Source organism: Myotis nattereri, assembly GCF_964212035.1.
Source record: "Myotis nattereri genome assembly, chromosome: 1".
Classification (NCBI taxonomy): domain Eukaryota; kingdom Metazoa; phylum Chordata; class Mammalia; order Chiroptera; family Vespertilionidae; genus Myotis; species Myotis nattereri.
Genome location: NC_138075.1, coordinates 131,372,468 through 131,397,245, shown reverse-complemented (window position 1 = coordinate 131,397,245; position 24,778 = coordinate 131,372,468). Strand labels below are relative to the sequence as shown.

The following is a 24,778-nucleotide window of genomic DNA, read 5'->3' as shown; positions in this document are numbered from 1 at the left end:
AAGACAAGGTAACAGGAAATAGCAATTATTCACCTACCATAGGAGCTGAGTCTAAAAATTAGACTCAGAGTCTAAAAAATATTGATACAATCATAGTTGGGGGTTTAACACCCCATTGACATCAATAGGTAGATCTTCCCAAAAAAATCAAGCACAATGGTATCAAACTAAAAATTAATTACGCACACACACAAAAGAACACCTGAAAACACACATGGGGGCTACATAACCTGTTACTAAACAGTGAATAAATTAACATTGAGATCAAGGATAAATCAAAAGATTCCTTGAGACAAATGAGATGAAAACATGAAAAACCAATAGGACATAGTGAAAGCAGTCCTAAGAGAGGAATTCAAAGCAATGCAGGCCTACCTCAAGAAACAAGAAAAATCTCAAATTTATAATGTAACTTCATCAGAAGACATGTTTTAAATGAGCCTATTGCATTGTTGTAAAAGAACAATATGATCTTAATTCGATCACTTGATTGACTATTATTCTGATAGTATTCTTGTTTTTTTAGATAGTAAAGTTCACCAAACAGAAAATAAACCACTTTAAAGCGAGAAATCCTGTAGCATTTGGTACATGTACCATGCTGTGCAATGACCACCTCTATTTAGTTTCAAAACTTTTCATCACTCCAGAAGGAAACCTCATTACCATGAAATAGGAACTCCCTATTCCTCCTATCAAAGTCATCTATGAATTAACTTATTGTCAAAATTACATATAAAAGTAATCAGATAATAAAATGAACATATTTTCCACCCTGGCCTGCATGGCTCAGTTGGTTGGAGCATCATCGCATGCACCAAAGGGTCACAGGTTGAATTCCCACTCAGGGTACATACTCAGGTTGCCAGTTCAATCTTGGTTGGGACCCATGCAGAAGGCAGCCAATCAATATTTCTTTCTCACTTCTCTCTCTCTCTCTCTCTCTCTCTCTCTCTCTCTCTCTCTCTCTCAGTGGCTCCCTCTCCCTCCCCCTTCCTCTCTCTCTAAAATCAATTAAAGAAAATATACCCTCACTTGAGGATTTAACAACAAAAGACTCATTTTATATTACAAACATAAAACAATGACAGGTAGGCCACTACAAAATTTTAAGTTAGGCTACATAAAATTATATTGAGATCAGGAAAATTACTTTCACAAGGGAGCACGTTACCTTGAAGTCTTCATTGTGTGATACAGGCCATGCATCATCAATGCCAGATTTTTTGGAAAGTCTTTACAGTAAAATATACAACAAAAACGAGTGAGTTAATACTGTAAAATAGCAACAAAAAGGGGGCGGGGGAGATCAAGCTGGGAAAAAGGAGTCATATGTAAAATTTTAAACAATAAAAAAGGGAAAAACAATTAAGAAGCAACAAAAAATCTAAGTGAAAGATCAGCTACCTATAAATGAAATAGTTTCTTGATACAAGTAACACCAGACCTCTGTTTTAAAAAATATTTTAGTTACCTATTTCTGCCACCACCTCTCCCAACCTATGATCAATTTAATGAAGGTACACTCTGCTTGAGCTTAATTTGTTTTCACCAATTAAGGGCAGACATAAGTTTTGCTCCCTGAACTGGAACACATCTGATGACCTACGTCCAGGTAGGAAGATATACTGATCCTTCTTCAACATCTGTCCCTGATTCAAAGACTAATCAACGTCAGAAAAAATGGCAGTTTTGCTTCTTTAACATGGAAACCACTTGTTAAGGAGAACCTATTCCTTCCTTTTATCCTAAAACTGTACAGGAAGTTCCCTGAAGTGGTTGAAAGTTAAAAGTCCAAATGTCAAAGAACAAATGTATCCCAGATCACCCTTTGCAGGCTCCATGCCAGTCTCCAACATTTACATCTTCAGCCTGTGAGGCACAGACTCCTGAAACAAGGACAGGCTCAAATGACAAAGAACAGGAGCTCTCAATTTTCCTTGCTCCTTGAAAACAATCTAAATGGAGTCTCAGCAATTCACGCATAACATAGGCGTGCTACCAACTCCATTACTGATCTGACATCTAGTCCTACCTCTGCCCAACCCTCCGTGTAGATGAGAAGCACATCAGCTAATTGGGAAAACAGGTAGCAGTGAGAAGACACCTGCCTTGGGGCATAGATCTATGTAGTTCAGCAATCCCCGTCCCCTAGGCCTCAAGGAGACCTAAGCCCCACTCTGTGAATCAGCGTTCACGTAGCTAACATCACAATCCTTTATGCGATCAAAAGATCTTTCCAGTAGCTCCCAGTTTTTAAATATCTTTCTAAAGAAAACTTGAATGTTGCTAGTTCCTCCAATTAAACAAACTAACAGAAGAGCAGCAAACTTGTCAGGACTTCTTTGAGCCCCATATTTTAATCTGCCTTTCTAGAGAACTCCCGACACCCTATGGCCTTCCTTCTTAATACTTTTCTGTAACTTGTCACAAACCCCAATATTCTCATCTCCTTTCCAAAACTCTTATTTCAACCTTCACCCAGTGTTGTTCCTCTTGAAACTTAGACAGTCCTGCTAATTCCATTCTTATCCTCTATTGACTGTGTTCACTACCCAATCTCTGTATGTCTATTATTAAAACTCGCCAACAGAATGATCAAGAAGAGTACTACACTTAGCAACCTGAATTTACATATGAATTCCACCACTTTTTATATCCCCATGAGTCAATTTAAACCAGTTTCCAATAGTCCATGTGAACAACCACTGGGCCAGGATATTAAACAAGTTAAAGTACTACAGGGAGTTTTGATGAATTAATTGATAGCCTTCCTCAAAGTCCTGAAATTCTACGTGCCTGTCTTTCTGTCTATGAAAAAATGAAGAACACTGGAGCTGGCAGAGTAGAAAAAAAATTACACAATAAAAGACACACCAAAAAAAGCAGAGAAGAAAGTAAAATAAATAAATAAGTAAATAAATAAATGTCATGGAAGAGGAAAGAGGGCACTAGGGAAAAAGAAAAAAACTTCATACAACTAGACAAAGTTACAACCTGAAGGAAAATCCACAGTGGGAGTCAGTAAATAGAGAAATCAATTAGGAATATCCTCTAAATACATGCTGAATTTAATTAACATAACATGGTTTATACATAGAGACTATTCACTTACAGATAAATAATTCATGTCAAGAAGAGTAGATTATCATTTTATGTAAAAACAGCTGCCTGATTAGGCCTTGCTTAGGTAAAACCTTTGGTTCTGTGGCCATAGCTAACTGAGATGTGCCCTACAAGCTTTGGTGGGAAGAACAAGGTCCTATTTACCACTACAATGTTCAAGTACAGTAAGATAAATACTTGGACTAACTGAGCCGCTTAATAAAACTCTAAGTCAGAGTTAATACACAATCGGATTTGACTTCTGAGTTATCTGAATGCCATCCATATCTCAATGCCTGTGCTACACAGGAACTTACCAGTGTATGTTGAGAGACAAGAGAATAATTTGGGAGCCAGCCTGGTTAACAATCAAACCATGGGTCAGCCCCTTGCTAACTATGGAATCATGGGTCAATTCATCCACCTCCCTGAACCACAGTGGCCTCACTAGAAAAAGTAGGCTAAATAGCACAGCTACTTTGCAGAGCTATTGTGAACACTATAACACGGGTTAATAACATGAAGTAGTGACTGGCTCATGGCAGAACACTTTAGAAATGTTAGGTTTTTTTCTCTGCACTCCCTTAGTTAACATATAGTTTTAAAAATCCATAAAATCCTACCTGCTTAAGGAGTCTTTTTCAGAGCTCTCATCCACTATTAAAGAAAAACATAAAATACATTTTAAAACAATAAAAAAAACTGGACTTTAAAAGTACTGGAGTAATGCTTTGTTAGGGAGTATTCCTTTGGGACCACACCTGAAGACTATACTAGAGTGAATATGGATCACATTATTGGTAGGCCATGAACATATTAAGAACAGTTACTTTCTCTTTTAAAATATATCAAATGCAAGAAAAAAAAAAGAATGGCATCCATCAAAATTTTATACTTACCTTTGAACTATTATTTACAATGAACATATTCCTAGCCAAACCCCACCAGACTGATAGAAAATTGTTTCACTAGTTGAAGCAGAACCATAGACTGACAATGGAAATTGTAAATAGCATGAGTCTTCTGGACCTCTTCAACTGAGAGCGGTTGGAAGAGAGGACACCCACTCTGCTCTAACACAGCACAACTCCTCCCGCTCTTCAGTGAGGACCAGCCAGTTCAGGATGGAGCACCCTATCACAAGGAAGCCTGGCCGCTGGCACTACACTCTGCAGCACAGCAACACATAGGAAACAGTGTTTATGGCCGCATTACCGGCTGCAAGATAAGTAGGAAAGATTTTGTGATTCCGGTTGTGTAAAATATAACGATATGAGATTGTCCCCTTCCAGTGCTAGGGTCTACCGGGGCCCACATCATAGCTCAGGATGGTCCAAACAGTTAGTGCTCTGCAAGAGTGCGTGAGGTCATTTTTTCAGCTTGTACAGTATATGTCAGCAGAGCCTGTGCTGATGAACAACAACAACAAAGCACAAAGGACAAAGAACATCTTGGATAACTACATCCAAATACCTTGGATGTAATTTTTAAGCATTTAAAAAGATACCCACTGTATGATTCCAACTATACAACATTCAGGAAAAGGCAGAACTGTGGAGACAGTAAAAAGGATCAGTGATTTCCAGGGACTAGGGAGAAGGGAGGGATGAATAAGAGAGCACAGAGGATTTTTAGGGCAGTTAAGTGATTCTCTATGGTACTGTTAACGGGGGATACGTGTCATTATACATTTGTCAAAACCCATAGAATGTACACCAAGTGTGAACCTTAATATAAACTATGGACTTTGGTTTATAATGATGCATCAATGCACATCTACCCATTGTAATAAATGTACCTTTCAGGTGCAGGATGTCAAAAATGAGCAAGGCTGTGTGTAGGGGATGTAGGGTTTAAGGGAACTTTCTGTGCTTGCTGCTCAGTTTTACTGTGCACCTAATACTGCTTTAAAAAGTAAGATTATGAATTTCTGTGAAAAATGTGTTATTCGCATACATGACCACATTAGTACTATTTTCAAGACACAGTCACCTTGGAAATTAAGAAAAACCCAAGTACCAGAAAATTGGCATTATTCCCACAATTGAGTGAAACATACGGAAAACATAAATAAAGCCAATAATTTTAACTGTGTACAGGGCAGGGATATAACTGATATGATTGAATATCTTGCTTTATTATTATAAACTAGAGGCCCAGCGCGCGATTGTAATCACGGGAGGAGGCGCCCTGCTGGCCAGGACCTGCACCTGACCAGCATAGCAGCAGCCACCGCATTGTGTGGCTGGGGTGGGGGCCTGCTCTATGCTCTGAGCCAAGCAGCAGCCACTAGGAAAATGCCCCCCCCCCCCACCCTGCCGGCCGCCAGCATTGTGCCCGCTGGGGTGGGGCAGGTGCTCCTGTGTGTTGTGTCTCAGCTGTGGCCAGCCCTCTCCTCAGGTTCTCCATGTGTTGTGTCTCCACTCTGGCCCGCCCTCAGCCCCAGCCTCCCCCTGGCCACCGGGGTGGGGCGGTAAGCAGTCCCCTCCCGCCCATCTGCTTGCTCAGCTCCACATGAGCTGTCATGATGCAGCCTCCTCCTCAGTGGTGGTGATGGTCGGCTATCATATTCCCTGTTTATATATGTAGATGGGGATTTAGCATGACATAAATTAAAATTAAATCATCCATATAATTAAAGGATATTTTCTAATTTTAAGTAAAAAATCATTATTATGATTTTACAGAAAAATTGTCTTGAAAAGTTGATTGTACAAAAAGGAAACCTTAAAATTGCCTAAAATTACACTAGTAATTTATGGCCAAAAACCTGTTAAATAGCCACCAAGCATCACAGAAGTAACCAGCATTGCAAGCAACTATGGATGCTGTGACAAACCAGTACCATATTACATTATCATATTGCTTGTTTTAAAAATAAATTTTTAAGTCAACACCAAAAATTCAGTCAGGGCTATACCTGCTGTGCAGAAACATTTCCTACAGCAGGCTCAAGACTGCTATCCTTAGAAAGTCCTGCTTAACTGGCTGCCCTTCAGTTGGTGTCTGAACCTGAATCTGGGAGGGTTTCCACCTTTCCCTAACTGAGAAGAGTGGCTCCCTGCATCTAAACACTTTGTACAACCAATGGGGATCATGCTGAACACTTCCTTTCCTTCTGTGAATCTAGTAGTTTGGTACATGCTATCAGAAGATGTCCAGGTGACTATAGTGCCATAAAAACCTTGGCACTGAGTCTAACAAAACTGGTAGATGACATACTTCATGTGTGTTGTCAGAATTAGACACTGGAGTAACTCAGCACATCCTGGTAACTCCACAGGGAGAGGACTCTTGGAAGCGTGTGCCTGGTGTCCTCCACACTTTCTCACACACACCTTTTCTCTTTCTGATTTTGTTTTGGCCTTTCCCAAAAATAAACCTTTTTTTTTTTTTTTTAAGAGTAAAACTATATGCTGACTCCTATAAATTTTTCTTGGGAATTAGCAAACCTAGGTGTAGGTTTAGGAACCTCTAACAAAATTGCATTATGTGAAATTGGTATTATTTGGTGTGTTATACATGATGATAGGCAGAAATTGATTTCAGAGTACCTGTGTTTGATGTTGTTTCGGTCCATGCTTGTTTTTGAGTGTGCTGAAGATTTATAACTATTGGAATAAAGACATGAAAGGGATAAAGAAAGCAATGATGTCAGAAAATAATGTGAAACTAGCAACATTACTATTTACTCAGAATAAGAAATAGAGAATCCTAATGATTGACAACATGTTCTATACTATCAAAGTTCCTATAAAGGAAAGGAAGACATCACACTGACAATTTTATACAACTAAACAGGGTTTAATTCCTTTCTACAATAGTCATGAATCAATCGATATTGGGAGAACTGTAGAAAAACAAAAATGATCATATATACCAAAATAGGGTTCTCGTTATTTCAAAGTTCTTTTTATTTGTTCCTAATGTTTCACAAATTTCTTATTAAACTAAAATCATGGCTCACCTGTCAAAAGCAGTTCTTCACAGGACAAGTCAAAAAGTCAAAGGTATTGTATACAAACTTTAGAGATATCCATGGATATTCTACTAAACTCAACATGTGTGGACAAATACTGGTCTTACCTCTGGAACAGTGGCTCTTTCCTGTTCATCTGATAAAGTCCTATTCTTCATGTCTGATCTAAATGCCAGTGCACTACCTGGAAACCTGTCAGTCACCTTAGATTTCTTTCTCCTCGCCACTTTTTACATGCAATCACCAGGAAATCATATGAACTCGGCCTCCTACTGTCTCCACTTATTTTGCTACTGTCAACTGCCCTAGTCAAACATGAGCTCTTTACAGATAGCTCTCACAGGGGGATAATACCACTAATTGTTACTGTTCTTTCTTAAATTAATAAAATTAATAAGATATTTTAAGCAAAACAAATGAAAAAGGCATAGAATTAGAAAAAAGTTAACATTGTAAATGGAAATAATTGAGCTTCCTGACTCGTTTCACATACGAGTAAATGGGTAAAAACTTCATAATGGACTGATGGTAGTCCAAGGAGGAGAAATCTTCATTTGTCTCCCAGTCTCTTTATGTGCTTTCCTTCCATCTATGCTCTACATGAGGGGTCAGTCAGCAAAGGAGGGCTCACAGGCCAAATAGAAGCTGCCATCTGGTTTTGTAAATAAAGTCTCACTGGAACACAGCCATTCCTATTCACTTGCAGATTCTCTAGGACTGCCCTCACACTGCAGTGGCAGACTTGAGTAGATATGCAGACCACATGGACTAAAATCAGGCCCTTTCCAGAAAAAGCTTGCTGATCCCTGCTTCATACCACAACCACCGGGCCCTAATCAAATATAATCTTCTTACTCTTCTCCCAAGAACTGCAATGAATCCCTGCAGCAAATATTGGTGGCTCCCTACCTTGGTCTTCATTTTTGCTGGAGAACCACAACTGAATTTGGCCATTCACTGTCCTGATACACAAAGAAGGTGGTATCTCTCCAGCTCCAAAGAGAGAAATGATTATACTAAGCTCATCACAGTAACAAGTTGACCACTGTCTGGTTTAGGAATGAGCAGGGGATGTAACCCAAGCCTATAAAATGTTAGAGGAAGTGAGCTGCAGGCCACTCAGTTTTCTTCCTATTTGAAAAGAAACACATAGGCCCAGCCTGTGTGGTTCTGAGGATTGAGCGTTTTCCCATGCACCATGAGGTCACTGGTTATATTCTAGGTCAGGGCACAGTTAGGCTTGATCCCCCATTAGGGGGCGTGTAGGAGGCAGCCGGTGGATGTGATGGCGCTCTGTCTCCATGTTTCTATGGCCCTCTCTCTAAAGACAATAAAAACTTATTTTAAAAAAGGTTAAAGGGAACACACAGATCAACATCAATAATCAGGGAAATGCAAATGAAAACCATAAGAAGTACCAGCTCATTATCTAAGAATGGCTGTCATCAAAATATAAATAAATAACAAGTGTTGGTGAGAATATGGAAAAAAGCAAAAGCCTCATGCACTGTACAGGTGTTTAAAATTGGTATAGTCACTGTGGAAAGCAGCATAGACATGCTTCAGAAAAATGGAAATAGAACTGCCATTCCACTTCTGGGTATTTATCCACCAGAAACATGAACACTAATTTGAAAAGATATCTGCAGCTGTATGTTTGCTACAGAATTATTTACAATAACCAAGATATAGAAGCAATGTAGGTGTCCTTCCTTAGATAAATGAATAATGAATATGTGGGTAGTATATACATATACACATGCATATATATATACATATATATATAATTTATATATAATAAAATACTACTCAGACATAATAAATAATGAATTCCTGCTACTTATGGCAACATGGGTGGACTGAGAGGGTGTTATGCTAAGTGATATAAGACAGAGAAAGACAAAGACCATAGGTTCTCACTTACATGTGCAATCTAAAAGAATATAATAGAAACAGACCCATAGCTTCAGAAAACAAACTGATCCCTTACTTGCCAGAGATAGTAAGTTGAGGAGAGGGATGAAATAAAGAATGTGTATAACAAGTGCAAACTTCCAATTATACAATGTATAAGCCACGGAAATCTAGTGTACAGCACAGGGAATGTGTCAAATCTATCCTATCTAATAAAAGAGAAACATGGTAATTAGCGTATGACCGCTACCCTTCCCATTGGCTAATCAGGGCGATATGCAAATTAACTGTCAGCCATGATGGAGACCGGCAGCCAGGCAGCTGGAAGTGAACATTAGGCTTGCTTGCTTCAGTGACGGAGGACTGCAACGTTCCCCGCCTGCCGCTGACGGCTTCTGAGCTGAAACTCTAAGCAACTATGTTACAAATATAGAAGCTAAACAAAACCCCAGAAACCTGCTTTAGTCGCCAGGCTTCAGCCAGCAGGATCGCAACATTGTTTCAAATACAGAAGGTAAACAAAGGCCAGAAACCTGCTTTCAGCAGCGGAGGCCTAAGAGCTGGAGCCTCAGGGCTAAAGCTGGCCCTGCTCTATGCCTGATAGGGGGGAGCTCCCCAACCCCCTGATTGCCCTGCGGTTTTGTGTGTGACAGGCTGCTGTGCCCCAACCCCCTGATCGGCCCTGCTCTGTGTGTGACAATGTGCAGCGCCCCAACCCCTGATCAGCCCTGCTCTGTGAGTGACAGGGTGTGGTGCCCCAAACCCCCACCCCCCATGGGCCCTGCTCTGTGTGTGACGGGGTAGAGCCATAACCTCCCCATCGACCCTGCCCTGAGTGTGACAAGGTACGGCACCCCAACCCCCTGATCCGCCCTGCTCTGTGTGTGATGGGGGGAGCTCCCCAACCCCCTGATCGACCCTGCTCTGTGCATGACAGGGTACGGAGCCCCAAACTCCCTGATGGGCCCTGCTCTGTGAATGACAGGGGGAAATGCCCCAACCCCGATTGGCCCTGCTCTGCGTGTGACAGGGGGTGGCGCCGCAACCTGCCCATCAACCCTGCCTTGAGTGTGACACGGGGCAGTGCCCCAACCCCCCAATCAGCCCTACCCTGAGCGTGACTGAGGGTGGCATCGCAACCTCCTGATCCGCCCTGCTCTGTGCATGACAGGGGCAGCGCCCCAACTCCCCAATCAACCCTGCCTTGAGCCGGACCAGGGTCTGCACCTAGGGATTGGGCCTGCCCTCTGCCACCCGGGAGCAGGCCTAAGCCAGCAGGTCGTTATCTCCCGAGGGGCCCCAGACTGCGAGAGGGCACAGGCTGGGCTGAGGGACCCCGAGTGCACAAATTTTTGTGCACCGGGCCTCTAGTATATATATAAGCCTAAGAGACCATTATGACTGAATGATTGGACAACCATTCTGTAGCTATAATGTGCATTGACCACTGGGGGGCAAATGCTCTACGGAGGAGCTGCCCCCTGGTGGTCAGTGTGCTTCCACAGTCAACCTCCCCCAGGCAGCCAACCTCCCAGCCCCAATTGGCCCAATCAGGACTGGGTGAGAGAGGCCCTGATCAGCCCTGATCACCGGCAAGGCTGAGGGATGAATTCGTGCACCGGGCCTTGCTGGGGTCCAACCCCAGCGGGTCCAGGGGTCCCCAAAGGTGTGGACGGAGTCGGTGAAGAAGGAATGACACGGAGACAGCGTTCAGTTGATCAGCAGCCTAGCCAGGATCTCCAGCCAAGTTCTGGTCTGGATCTCCAGCGAAGTTCTGCTTAGGATCTCCAGCCAGGTTCTGTGTCCATGGTCTCTTGCTAGGTTCTCCAGCCAGGTTCTCCAGGTTCTCCAGCCAGGTTCTGTAGCCATGTTCCCTCGCTAGGTTCTCCAGCCAGGTTCTGTCCAGGTTCTAGTCAGGTTCTCTTGCCAATTTCTGTAGTCAGGTTCAGTCCAGGATCTTTTGCCATGTTCTCTCGCTAGGTTCTGTCTCTAGGTTCTGAGGCCAGTTTCTGTCCAGGATCTTTTGCCATGTTCTCTCCAGCGAAGTTCTTCTGTCTCTAGAGAACGTTCTGTGTAGGTTCTGTGCCAATTTCTGTCTCTCTCCGTTCTGTCTTCTTACATCTGTATTTATACCAGTTGATTCCAATCCTATCAATCTCTATTTCAAAGGTTAGGGCGTTTCTTATCTCCATTCCAGGGAGTAAAGATTATGTAGCTTAAGCATGATTGTTGGTAAAGTGATTAATTACCCACCTGGCACTTAGTTAAGAGGTTTTATTCCCTCCCTAACTTCAGGGGAAAATCCCTACCTGGGGAAACAACCTTTCTCAGAGACCTTGGTTAAAACACATAGTGCCTAGAAGGTGAGCAAACATATTAAGAACAGTGTGCCATATATGCCAGGTCCCTTGAAACAGCAAGCATGGACTGGCTCCCGGCAGGGCCTGCACAATAACAGATGAATACTAGACATATCATTGTGAAAACATCATGAAGTACCTAAATCTCAAATCACTATGGATACACACCTGAAAGCAATATAATGTGTGCCAACTCTACTGTAACAAGAAGTTTAAGGAAAAAGAATGCCTCAGGAAAAGCAGGCCTTTCAGCTTCACATATTGCCATATGAGAATAGGATGCTTTGGCACCATTGCTAAATACGGACCAGGTAAGCAGACATAAACACTGACAACCTCACAGCTGAAAAAAAGGACAACTAGGATCCTGATGACATTACTGAACCACAAAAACAATCCTGGTTCCTAATGTTTCAGCCTCTGTTAATTAGACCACCTATTATCTGAAACTAAAAGCATTCTATCTGATAAATTTCCCAAGTCCTAGAGCAGTGATGGTGAACCTATGACACACGTGTTAGAGGTGACTCACGAACTCATTTTTTGGTTGATTTTTCTTTGTTAAATGGCATTTAAATATATAAAATAAATATCAAAAATATAAATCTTTGTTTTACCATGGTTGCCAAGATCAAAAAATTTCTATATGTGACACGGCACCAGAGTAAAGTTAGGGTTTTTCAAAATACTGACACACCGAGCTCAAAAGGTTTGCCATCACTGTCCTAGAGGATAAGACCAGGTCCTTTCTGTAGCACTAAAGACTTTCATCAGCCTGCCTTAGCTAGGCACTCACCTCATTCCCAACATTCCCATTGCACACATCTTGCACATTGAAATGGTTCTGCTCATAAACCCCGCCAAGTTCACTAGTGCATCTCAGCCCTTGCACTGCTGTTCCTGCAGCCAAACCTGTAATCTCAATAGTGGTTCCACCTGCCAAACATCATCCTTCTGCCACTTTACCTGGAAAACTTCTTTGTGGTCTGCATGCTTACTTAAACTCTCATCCACATTTTTACTTCTATTTTTTAAAAATATTTTTAAAACATTGATTAGAGAGAGACAGAGATAGAAACAGGGATAGAGAAACACTAGTTTATAGTTCCACTTATTTATGCATTCATTGAGTGATTCTGGATTATGCCCTGACCAGGCATCAAGACCACAACCTTGGCATATCAGGGACAAGGCTCTAAGCAACGGAGATACCTGGACAGGTCCTCACCCACATTTTTCTAACTGCAATTCTCATCATGGACTTAAAGTGGCTGGCACACACTACACACAATACACAAGAATAAACAATGATAATTATAAGCTCCTAGTGCACTCTGGCACATAATAAGAATTGAATAAACCATAGTAAATAATAGAAATGACAAATGATAATAATAAACTCTTAGAGGGTAAGAACTGTGTTTTTAAAATATTTCAATTCTGTATCATCAAAATAATACTTAGTACCTAAAAGACACCTGATGTAAATAGCGTGATCATTAAGCAGAAAAATGAATTAACTGAATTTAGATATTTTCTTTGAAAATTCTGTTTAAAAAGTACAGAAATAATCCAGGACATTTTTCTCATATTATGAGCACCTTCAAGGTCAAAACACTACTTTATCTTTGCATTTTCCATGATTTGCAAAACAAACCAACAGAATTCCTTTGATAAAGGACTACTAAGTCCAAGTTGTCCTCGTACAGTTCAGATTACACAATGAACTATGTGCCACATCTGGGTAGCACACTGACATTTTTGTTATTGTGAAACACTTTTGTACTTTTATGATAATTTGCTGAGTCCCGAGTGGGACTATCTGAATATTTATGATTATCTTTTGACCAATGGCAACAGAGCACCTTGTTCTAAAGAAATTATTGTCCTGACATTTATTTAACAAACAAAGATAACATGTTCTAATAAATCAACATATCTCATTCTGTTTTGACTTCTGAAGAGTAAAGTTAATAACAGTGAGACCTAGTTGGTATAATATGTAAAATACCCTATGATGCTCAACAGATATTGCCTTTCTGACTTCTGTACTATGAGTATATATCTTTCAAAAACAACTTCATTGAAATCCGTGCACACTGGCTAAGTGAGTAACTCTATCATTTGCCATTTGTTTGTGCTTCTAAGAAGTAATGATGAGTCCCTACTTTTAGTTACTTTTTTAGTAAGACAAATCACTGTGTATAATAAGAATTCATGTACTAAATGTAATCCATTCAGTACAAAATCTAAACAAAAGATCCATTTTTAGAACAAGTCCAATTTGTTATAATGTGAATATAGTAGAAACATACAACATTCTAACTTAACATCTTTTTTCTTTTTTACATAAAGATATCATATGGGCTTTTAGGGGTCAGAATAAATAAATGAACTTGTTTTCAAACAAAATACTTCAAGATTTTAAATTACCCACAATTAACATTTTTGATCATACTGAATATTATTCTATCAAGAATGAGATAAAGAAAAACTACATGCAAGTTGCACATTGTTTTGTTTTTTTTCACTGCTCCTTCATTATCAAAATTTCCTCATTCTACTGCATCTATGTTAGGAGCACCAAGAGTAATTCACTATCAGAATTCTTACCACGATGAGTACTTTCAGATGTGTGAGATCTCCTTCTTTCTTGATATTCAGAAGTTAGTTGTTGCTTGCTGTGCACAAAAAAATAAAAATGGTGATAAGTAATATTAGTGCCTTAATACAAATCCTATATAATAAAAGGGTAATATGCAAATAAACCAAACAGTAGAAGACTGTTCACTATGATGCACACTGACCACCAGGGGGCAAAAGCTCAATGCAGGAGCTGCCCCCTGGTGGTCACTCAGCCAGAAGCCAGGCTCATGGCTGGCGAGTGCAGCAGTGGGAGCTTCTCTTGCCTCTGCAGCAGCACTAAGGATCCCCCTCAAGGTATGTCCAACTGCCGGCTTAGGCCTGCTCCCTGAGGGGACATCCCCCAAGCAGTCCCAGACTGTGAGAGGGTGCAGGCCAAGCTGAGAGACACCCTCTCCTCCTCTCACAAATGTCATGCACCTGGCCTCTAGTCCTATCTAATAAAAGAGAAACATGGTAATTAGCTATACCTCCGCTACCCTTCCCATTGGCTAATCAGGGCGATATGCAAATTAACTGCCAACTAAGATGGCAGTTAACTGCTAACAAAGATGGCGGCTAATTTGCATACTGAAGGCAGGGTAGGACAGTGCAAGCCGCCATCCAGGCCCCTGTATGCCATGGGGGGAGGGGGGGTGGGGCTAAGGCAAGTGGTGCCAATTCCTTCTCCAGCCTACCAGAGACAGGGGGCCCACTCCCGTGTGCGATCTGGGCGGCGGGTGGGGGCTGGGGCCAAGGCAAGTGGTGCCGATTGCTTCACCAGCCTATGAGAGACAAGGGCCCACTCTTGTGTGTGACCCGGGGGTGGGTGGGGGCTGGGCCAAGGCAAGCAGTAGCTATCGCTTCGCCCGCCTACCAGAGACTCGGGGCCCATTCCTGTGTGCGACCCGGGGGTGGGCGGGGGATCGGCAGCATTGCTTGCCTTAGCATGAGCCCCGCCCGCCCGCCAGGAGCCATCCAGCCCAGGGCCAAGAAGGCAGGAGGCAACCCTGGAGCGCTGGAGCCACCCGGCTCTCCCAGCTGTCCGCACTTCATGAATCCCAATTTTCCACGGAGCAAAGGCTGCAGGACCCAGAGCAGGAGACAAGGGAGTGGGCCAAGCTCGGCTCTGGCTCGGGCTTGATAGAGGGCACCGATGATGCTCGTGGAGGATATCTACCCAGGGGGCAGCGACTCCCCCTGCTGCCTGGGAGATCTCCTCTGCCCCAGTGCCCTCTGTCCAGCCCGAGCCACACTCAGCCTGCTCCCCTGTCTCCTGCTCTGGTCCCTGCAGCCGCTGCCTCTGGGGAAACTTGCGATTCATGAAGCAAGGGCGGTGAGGAGGAGGAGGCACCTAAGAAGTCCCCAGCTGCTGCCACTGGGAGCTGGGAACTTTGTGCGGGGCGCTCCCAGCAGGGCCATGGCACAGGGGAGTTGGGACTCTGGCCACCACCGCCGCCACCCCCCAGCTGGCTACTGCTGCTGCTTTGGCTGCTGGAAGCTCCGCTGCTGCTTGGGGTCCAGGCGCAGGAGGCTGGCCACGGGCCTGGGCCAGGTCAGCAGCCCCCGCGGCCGCCTCAGCAGCAACAGAGCAGGCAGCAATACAATGGTGAGCAGGGCCTGAGCCCCGCCAGCCCACCCAGACACTGGGCCGAGAGAGAGAGAGAGAGAGAGAGAGAGAGAGAGAGAGAGAGAGAGAGAGAGAGGCGGAATTTGGCACCCCGCATCCCTCCCTGATCAACCACTGTGATTCAGGCCGCAGCTCCAGGTCCCTCATCCCCACCCCAGGCCCGAGAGCACAGTTCTGGGCAGAGGCACCCAGTGGTTGGGGAATGCAGCGCAGTGAGGGGCCAGAATGAGGTGGGGGTGGGGGTTGTGTTTACACCACCAAGTTCCCCACTTCTGCCCTGGCCCACATCCCTCCTCCTTCCCCTCAGAGGCCCAACTCCTGCCTACATGCTTGCTGGGCAGGCCCAACTGCACCAGAAAGTGAGCTATGGCAATCAGGATGGCCACTTCCTGGGATGGGATGGCCAGACCACGGGGATTCACGAGGGCGATGAGGCCCATGGGGCATGCACAGCCCTCCGGCAGTGGGGGTGGCTGGCCAAGCCAAGTCTGGCTACAGTGGGGCCAGTGGGAGCCCGAGGCTACCCCAACCCCCACAGGTCCTGGGCAGACGGTGGCTCAGTGGAGAGTGGTATCTCCATGCATGGTGCCCAGGGGCGGCTGTGAGCTGCTGCAACCCCACCCCATGCTTCAGGGATGGGGAGAAGGCTCGCAGCCACCAGCACCCTATGCTGCACCGCCTGGCCTGTGCCTCAGCCTGCCAGGTTGGCAGGGTCCAGAGAAGGTGAGCTGTTCCCTTTCCCCAGTGGTAGGACAGGGAGGAGAGCGCTGGGTGGACGGAGGGGACCTTAGCTGGGATTCTCCTGGTGTGGGCCCTGGCAGGGGCCGGTGCAGAAGTACCAGGGCACAGTTGCTTCGGTGTCTCGGTGAAGTTTGCAAATGACCCAAGGAGGAAACCCGAGAGGGGAAAGGCCGGGAGGCATGAATTGCCAGCACTGTAGCCACTTGAAAACAGCTCCACTTGGAATGTGAGGTGGTTGTATGTTCAGCTGAGAAGTGAGGGGGCTGAACTCCACCATCGCTGGGCTCCTGTCAGTCCAAGGCCCAAGCGTCCACCACGACAAGGGGAGAACAAAGCGAGGGACCCGGAGGAAGGGAGGACAATTGAAGAAAACCATGTCTAGATTTTCCCCAGCCCTCTCCTTCTTTCTGCTGCCTACAAGAGCCCCAGGCCCGGCCACAGTTCTGTGTCCACCTTTTAGTCCCCTATTCTCCAACCGCAGAGGAAAGAAATAAGGAAGGAGTCTGTGCTGCCTTCAGAAAGTATCTATATACCTGATTGGCCAGTTGCCTTCGACAGAGGGAGGCCAGACTGTGGCTTAGGCCCACTCCTCACAGGGACATCAGTAGGACATCCTGTGAGGGCTCCCAGACTGTTAGAGGGGGCAGGCTGGGCTGAGGGATGCCCCCCAAGTGCACAAATTTTTGTGCACCGGGCCACTAGTCTATATATAAAAGCCTAAATGACCATCCAACCTTTCGACTGTCTAACCGGTAGCTATGATGCATACTGACCACCAGAGGCAGACGCTCAGTGCAGGAGCTGCTGAGCTGCGGTGACTTGGCAGCTTTGGTTCTCAGGTGATGCACCCAGAACAAGGAAGGACGGAGCCCGATTCCTGGGTGCATCACCCGAGAACTGCCCTCTCATAATCCAGGACCCTTCGGGAGATATTGGAGAGATGGTTTTGACCTGATCCCCCAATGGCCAGGCGGAGGGAACCCACCTGCCAGAAGGACCCCACCCTTAGTGTGGCCCCCCAGGGAGGGTCTGCAGGACGTTGGCTCCAGGGTGTGTCTGTCCCGTTTCGCTCAGTCCCACCTAACCACCTTCTAATTAATTTCCTTTCAATGTGCACAAATCTGTGCACTGGGTCACTATTATAAATATATTTTCCAAATGTAGTAAATTCTTAGAATATTTTAGATAATATTGGATCTAATATTAAAACTTCAATTATATGATACATTTCAAATACATAAGGTCTATAACGCTTTTTAGGAAGCATGTAATTTTTTAAAAAAAGTAAACTGAAATAGTCATGATTTTAGGACAGTATAGTTTAATGAATTAATTAGAGTTAGCTTATCATAAGGGCAAGTGTCTTGAACTCATACATCCTAGTTCTATAATCAACAGCTATTTGTTCTCAAGTCACTTTTCTTTGACTCAAGGTCCTCCTTTCAAAATAACAATCTTACTGCCTTATTTTAGAAGGTCGTTAGGAGGACTAAATGAGCTAAGACAGCAAAAAAAGAATGCTCAGAGAAACAGTAAAGTCAAGCAAAAATCAGTTCATGAACATTATTTGTTGAAATTGTTTTGGAATCTGAAATAAGTCCCATTGTGGGGTTTTCAACATTTCTAACATAAAATGTTGCAGTTTTCAGAAAATGTTATTACTTCTGATTATTACCTGTTCTTTCTTTGTGTTTTGTAAATCAGGGTATCTCAGCTACTATCTAACTTGCAGCTAAATTTATCTACAAATATATTACCTCCTGAAGTCAGATAACACAATGCTCCCTTATTTTGGCAGCAAATCATACCAATGGCAGAAAGAAAACTAATAGAAATCACGACCTGGTCTGGACCACTACTATCCCTTCTCTACCTACTCACTCTGTGAACCAGCAGATCTTATTGAGAATGATCCTTAATCTCCCTGTTCACCCCCATTGGCTTTGAAGATAGAATCCTACTGGTCACACATGGATACTGATGAGTCATGGATGGAGGCTTAGGTATTATATGGGCCAATAACCTACTTTTGTTTATTGGATTTTTAAAAAATAACTCTTTACTATAGGAATTATTACATAAGTCCCCTGCTTCTCTCTATTAACCACCTCCAAACCACTCTCCCCCATCCCCTGGCCCCAGGCACTCTCCACCCCACTGTCTGAGTCCATGGATTATGCACATATGCATATAAGATCTTCAGAATAACCTACTTTTGATTCAGAGCTTTAGGTTAACTGGCTTCCATATGAGGCAAAATTTAAAATATTTTGAAACCTGAGGTAAATTCAAATCACTTGGGCATGTTTCAATGTTATGGCAAAGAGATCACTGGAGGAGCCAACCTCAGTTATGGAATCTCAGGCGGGGTGTTGACCACTACTCTGGGAATTGTGACATGGGACCTTCCACTATCTGAACAAAGATTCTCTGTAGGATTTAAAGTGAACCTAAGGTACAGGACTGGTAACAAAGGAGAAAGGAATGTCTGGCCTTTTCCTGAGGCTTTATTTGAACCTTTATTTGACAGCTCAGAACGGGTCTGACTAACACCTGCAAGCAGAAAAATACAAACAAGAAGCTCAAAGGTAAGTAGTCCACAAAGGTCCCGGCAAGGAAGTGAGCACCATGTAGGCTTTCCAGTGTGTGTGTGTGTGTGTGTGTGTGTGTGTGTGTGTGTGTGCGTGTGTGTGTGAGAGAGAGTTGGGGGAAGACTTTAAGCTTTGAGTGCTAAAGCTAGGAGGCTCAGATACCAATATAAGATGGTGGTAATTGAAATAGTGGCTTAGTATAACAGCATATGGATATGAACTAATAAAAAGCTGTGACCCTCAAATCCAAGAGAGAATGAACATGAAGACTCAGGAATCTGGATCAGCAAGGACAATCCAGGAGCAAAGATCAATCATGACTACAGGACCAGTTTCAGTGGCACGTCTGCAGCAATAAGATCGAAGGAAATGACAGAACAATTAGAATGTCCTCTTTTTACCTCTGCATCTGACTTGTGAAAGAAGATTGTCTCCCTTGGACTTAGGGAATCCCTTATGTTCCTAAAGAATTCAAGGGGAAGAGTAGGCGATAACCTCCAGAAAACACAGATATTTCTACTAAAGAGAACAAGTCAAAATCGCACATAATGAATTAGAAAAATCAGAGATGAGACTTTATTTGTAATCACATGCATAGAGGTTCTACTTGGAGTGAAATGGATAAAGATCTTAAAAGTTCTGAGATAAGAGTCTGGCTCATTGCTCATCCTAACTAGTTGAGCCTTTGCTGGTTTCTGGCTGAAGACGACAGTAACCCACTGCTATTCCTAAACTGCCTGAACTAAACTATGAAATCTCACCTGGTACATAGGAAGGAACAGGGAAGCTATTTTAAACCTCAATTTAGTCATAAACACCATTTTAAAACAAACACGAATTAGCACCACTCACAAAAGCATATTCTTCGAAAGTCCACCTACAGTTACCTTGAGAAAAGACATCAGTACCTTGCTGAAGAGGAAACCTGGTTGTGCTTGTGGACTCATCATTTCTAGCAAGCCTGAGGGCTGTGCATGTAACACAGAGATCACTTCCCTCTCAGCATCTTCAATACAGCTAACTATTTAAACAGTGAATTTGGTGTACTCCCCGAGTTAATGCCCTGTGTGTCTGTCTAGAGTGGCCCATTTACATGCCAAAGTGCTCATCTTTGTGGGTTACCTCAAAGGCCAAAATGAAGGGACAAAATGGATGCCTCTTGCCCCACTTGTGTATTGCTAATTTAAAGTCTAACCTATAATCAACTATGCTGAGGTCACTAGTCTGAAGTAGGGAAAGATTTAATGAAGATCCACCACTGGCTAGGATTTTAAACACATGCTAATGTACTATAAGGTGTTTTTTATTAATTAACTAGAGGCCCGGTTCATGAAATTTGTACATGGGAGGGTTGCCGGTGCACCCCCTCGGAATCTGGGACTGCTGGCTCCTAATCGCACACCTGCCTGTCTGCCTGATCGCTCCTAACCACTCGCCAGCCTGCTTGATTTCCTCTAACCACTCTGCCTGCCTGCCTCATTGCCCCTAACCACTCAGACTGCCTGTCTGATCATCCATAATCGCCTCTGACTCAGACTTCGCTGCCGTGGCTTCGTCCAGAAGGGCATCCGGAATGATGTCCAGAAAGTTGGTCAGCTGTTCAGTCTAATTAGCATGCTATGCTTTTATTATTATAGATTGCTGGACTTCCTTAAACTCTTGAAATTTCACATGACTTTGATTCTGAATATAGATAAATGGAGAACCCTGGAGCTTGCAGAAGTAGAAAAAATAACACACTGAAAGAAACACCAAAAAAAAAAAGCAGAGAAGAAGTAAAAATCATTAAAAGTCATGGAAGAGGAAGAAAGGACTAGGAAAAAAGAAAAAACTTCACACAGGTAGGCAAAGGTACCATCCTGAAAAGAAACCAGACTGGGAAGTCAGTAATTCGAGACATCAATTAGAAATATCTTCTAAATACACTCTGAGTTAAATTAACATAACATGGTCTATACAAAGATATTCTTTACTTACAGATAAATAATTCATCTCAAGAAGAATAGATATTATTGTACCTAAAAATGCTTTCCTGATTAGGCCTTGCATAGGTAAAAACTTTGGTTCTGTGGCCATAGCTAACTGAAATGGGCTCTAAAAGGTTTGGTGAGAAGAACAAGGTCGTATTTACCAATACAATTGTCAAGGATAGTAAGTTAAATGCTTGGACTAGCCTGGCCTCTCAGAAAAACTCTATATCAGAGTTAACACACAAGCAGATTTCACTGAGCTGATGTGATTCTCATATGTATCTCCATGCCAGTGGCACACAGGAACTTATCAGTGTATGTTGAGGGACAACACAGTAGATTTGGGAGCCAAGCTAGTTGACAGTCAAATCATGGGTCAGCAACTTGCTAACTATGAAATCATGGGTCAATGCATCCACCTCCCTGAACCACAGTTGCCTCATTAATAAAAAATAGGCTAAATAGCACACCTCCTTTGCAGAGTTATTATGATGACTATATTACACAAATTCATTACATAAAATAGGGTCTAGTCCACAGGAGAACACTCTAGAAATGGTAGTTTCTATTCTCAGCATCCCCTAAGTTAACATATAATTTTTAAAAATCCATAAAATGTTACCTGTTTAAAGAGCCTTCTGCAGAGATCTCATCCACTATTAAAGAAAAAATTAAAATACATTTTAAAACAATAATAAAAAACGCAGGTATTTAAAAGTCCCCAACTAATGTTTTGTTGGAAAATATTCCTTTGGGACCACACCTGAAGACTATACTAGAGTGAATATTAATGATAGTATGGGTAGGCCTTTAATACATTAAGAACATTTACTTTCTCTTTTTCAATGCAAGAAGAAAAAGAATGGGATCTATCAAAATCGGATCTGCCTACCTTTAAACTATGTACAATGAATATCATTCTAATCAAACCCCATCAGACAGAAAGAAAATGATATTATTAGTGCAAATAGAATCATAGAATAACAGTATCAAACGTACATAACATGAGTTTTCTGGACTCCCTCCTTTTAGAGTAGTTGGAAGAGAGTATATTTATTTTGTCCTAACACATACAGCTTCTCCAGCTCTTCAGTGAAGCCTAGCCAGTTTCGGATGAAACGGTCCATCACCAGGAAGCTTGGTTGATAGGCCCTCCATTTTGCAGCACAGCAAAACATAGGAACCAAACTCTTTCTGCCCCATTTCCAATTGCAAAATAAGTATGAGAGACCTTGGGATTCCAATTGTATAAAGTAGAACTACTTGAGATTGTCTCCTTTCATTGTGAAAGTCTCTCTGGACCCACCTCATAGAGAAGGATGGTCCAAACAGTCAGTGCTCTGCAGTAGTGTGTGAGGTCATTTTTCTCAACCTTCCCCATTAGGTGTCTAATAGAGAAATCATGCTACCTGAGTGCATATGGCACATGTCATCAGAGCCTAAGCTAAAGAACAACAACAGAAAACCACAAAGGACAAAAAACATCTTGGATAAATGCATCCAATTACCTTGAAATTTTAATTTTTTAAACACCCAAAAAGATACCTACGGTATGATGCCAACTATACAACATTCAGGAAAAGATAAAGCTACTATCACTGGTGTCCACTGTTTAGGGAGAAGGGGTGGATGAATAAGCAGAGCATAGAGGATTTTTAAGGGAGTGAAAGGATGGTATATGATACTGTAATGGGGGATACATGTCATCATACATTTGTCAAAACCCATAGAATATACAACAGCAAGAGTGAACGTTAATGTAAACTATGGACTTTTGTTGATACACCGCTCTATTACAGGATGTAAAATGAGCGAGGCTGTTTGTGTAGGGGATGTGGAGGTTATGGGAACTCTCTGTACTTTCCCCTCAATATTGCTGTGATCCTAAAACTCATCTAAAAGCTAAGAATTATGAAGTTTTCTTTAAAAATAGGTATTTGCTGAAACTACTATTAGCATATATCAACATAGTAATGCTATTTTCAAGACATAGTCACCTTAGAAATTAATATGAAGATCCAAGTATCAGAATATGGGTATTGAAAGATGTAGTAGCATGGAACAGACCTTCAAACTACAGAGGGAAGGCTAGGGAGGGTGAAGGGGAGGCCTAGGAGATGAACCAGAGGACTTGTATGCATGCATATATACATAACCAATGAACACGGACAATAGGGGGATGAGAGCATGTGATGGGGGCAGAAGCAGGCAGGGAGAGATCAAGGGGGGAAAAGGAGACATATGTAATACTTTCAACAATAAAGAATTTTAAAAAGAATAAGGGTGTTATCCCCACAATAAAGTGAAGCATATGGAAAGACATAAATAAAGCCAATAATTTTAATTGTATACTAGGGCAAGAAAATAACTGATAAATACGGTTGAATATCTTGTTTTATCATTATAAGTGGGGAGTTAGTGCAATATCAACTGAATCATCCATGTAATTAAATGACACTTTTTATTCTAATTTTAATACAGAAATTGTCATACAGATTTTATCTAAACATTACCTTGAAACATTAATTGGATGAAAAGGAAAGTTTATAATTGCCTGATATTGCACTAGTAATTTATGTATAAATAGCTATTAAATACTCACTAAGAGTAATAATAGTAACCAACATTGCAAGCAATTATGGATGATGCAACTGAAACCAGTGCCATGTTATATTACAATATTACTTGCTTTAAAAATAAATTTTCAAGTCAACACCAAAAATTCATTCAAGGCTATAACTGCTGTGCAGAAAATTTTCATGCCGCAGGACTAAGACTCCTATCCATAGAAAGTCCTGCTTAAAAGGCTACCCTTCAGTTGGAGTCTGAAAACCTGAATCTGGGGAGGGTTTCCTCATTTCCCTAACTGAGAAGAGTGGCCCCCTGTGCCTAAATACTTCCTACAACCTACAGGGTTCGTGACAAACACTTGCTCTCCTTCTGGGAATCTAGAATTTAGGTACAGGCTATGGGGCAGATGCCCATGTGACTATAGTGACATAAAAACTTTGGCACTGAGTCTAACCAGACTGGTAGATGACACAGTTCACGTGTGTTGTCAGAATTTGACCCTGGAGTAATGACGACCTCCTGGTAAGTCCACAGGGAGAGGACTCTTGGAAGCTTGTGCCTGGTGTCCTCCACCCTTTGTCACACACACACACCAATTCTCTTTGGGGACTTTCCTTTGGACTTTTACTGTAATAAATCTCAGGTATGAGAACAACTATATGCTAAGTCCTGTAAATTTTTCTAGTGAATAAACAAACCTAGGTGTGGGTTTAAGAACCTCTAACAAAATTGCATTATGTGGAATTGTTATTATCTGGGTTGATATATTATACATGATTACAGTCAGAAGCTGATTTCACAGAATACCTGTCTTTGATTTTGTTTCGGTTTGTGGTGATTTAGGAGATTCCTGTAGATTCGTAGCTATTGGAATAAAGGCAGAAAAGGGATGAATGAAACAATGATGTCAGAAAATAATATGAAACAAGAAACAGTACTTTTACTCAGAATAGAAAATACAGGATCCTAATGATTGACAACAAGTTCTATAGCATGAACGTTCCAATAAAGAAAAGAAAAAAATCACACTGACAATTCTCTCCAACTAAACAGGTTTGAATTCCTCTTTACAATAACTGTAGAAAAGTAAAAATGATCACATATTCCAAAATAATGTTCTAGTGATTACAAAGTTCTTTTTATTTGTTCCTAATCTTTTTTTTTTAAATGTTATTAAACTAAAACCATGGCTCACCTATTAAAGGCAGTTCTTGACAGGACAAGTCAAAAAGTCAAAAAAATTGTACCCAAAATGTACATATCCATGGATATTCTATGAAACTCAACATGTATGG

General features: G+C 42.3%; 1 protein-coding gene across 1 annotated transcript in view; it reads right to left on the bottom strand.

Moving 5' to 3' along the window:
• Window positions 1-928: 928 nt before the first annotated feature.
• LOC308523170 (uncharacterized protein) overlaps window positions 929-24,778 on the bottom strand; it is a 111,361-nt gene continuing 87,511 nt past the window's right edge. The window contains exons 7-12 of the mRNA XM_081096885.1: window positions 24,291-24,347; window positions 21,535-21,568; window positions 13,972-14,039; window positions 6,660-6,716; window positions 3,729-3,762; window positions 929-1,235 (exon numbers count right to left, since the gene is read on the bottom strand). Of these exons, the coding sequence (XP_080953011.1) occupies window positions 1,130-1,235; window positions 3,729-3,762; window positions 6,660-6,716; window positions 13,972-14,039; window positions 21,535-21,568; window positions 24,291-24,347 (356 nt within the window). The 3' untranslated portion in view covers window positions 929-1,129. The remainder of the gene's footprint in view (window positions 1,236-3,728; window positions 3,763-6,659; window positions 6,717-13,971; window positions 14,040-21,534; window positions 21,569-24,290; window positions 24,348-24,778) is intronic.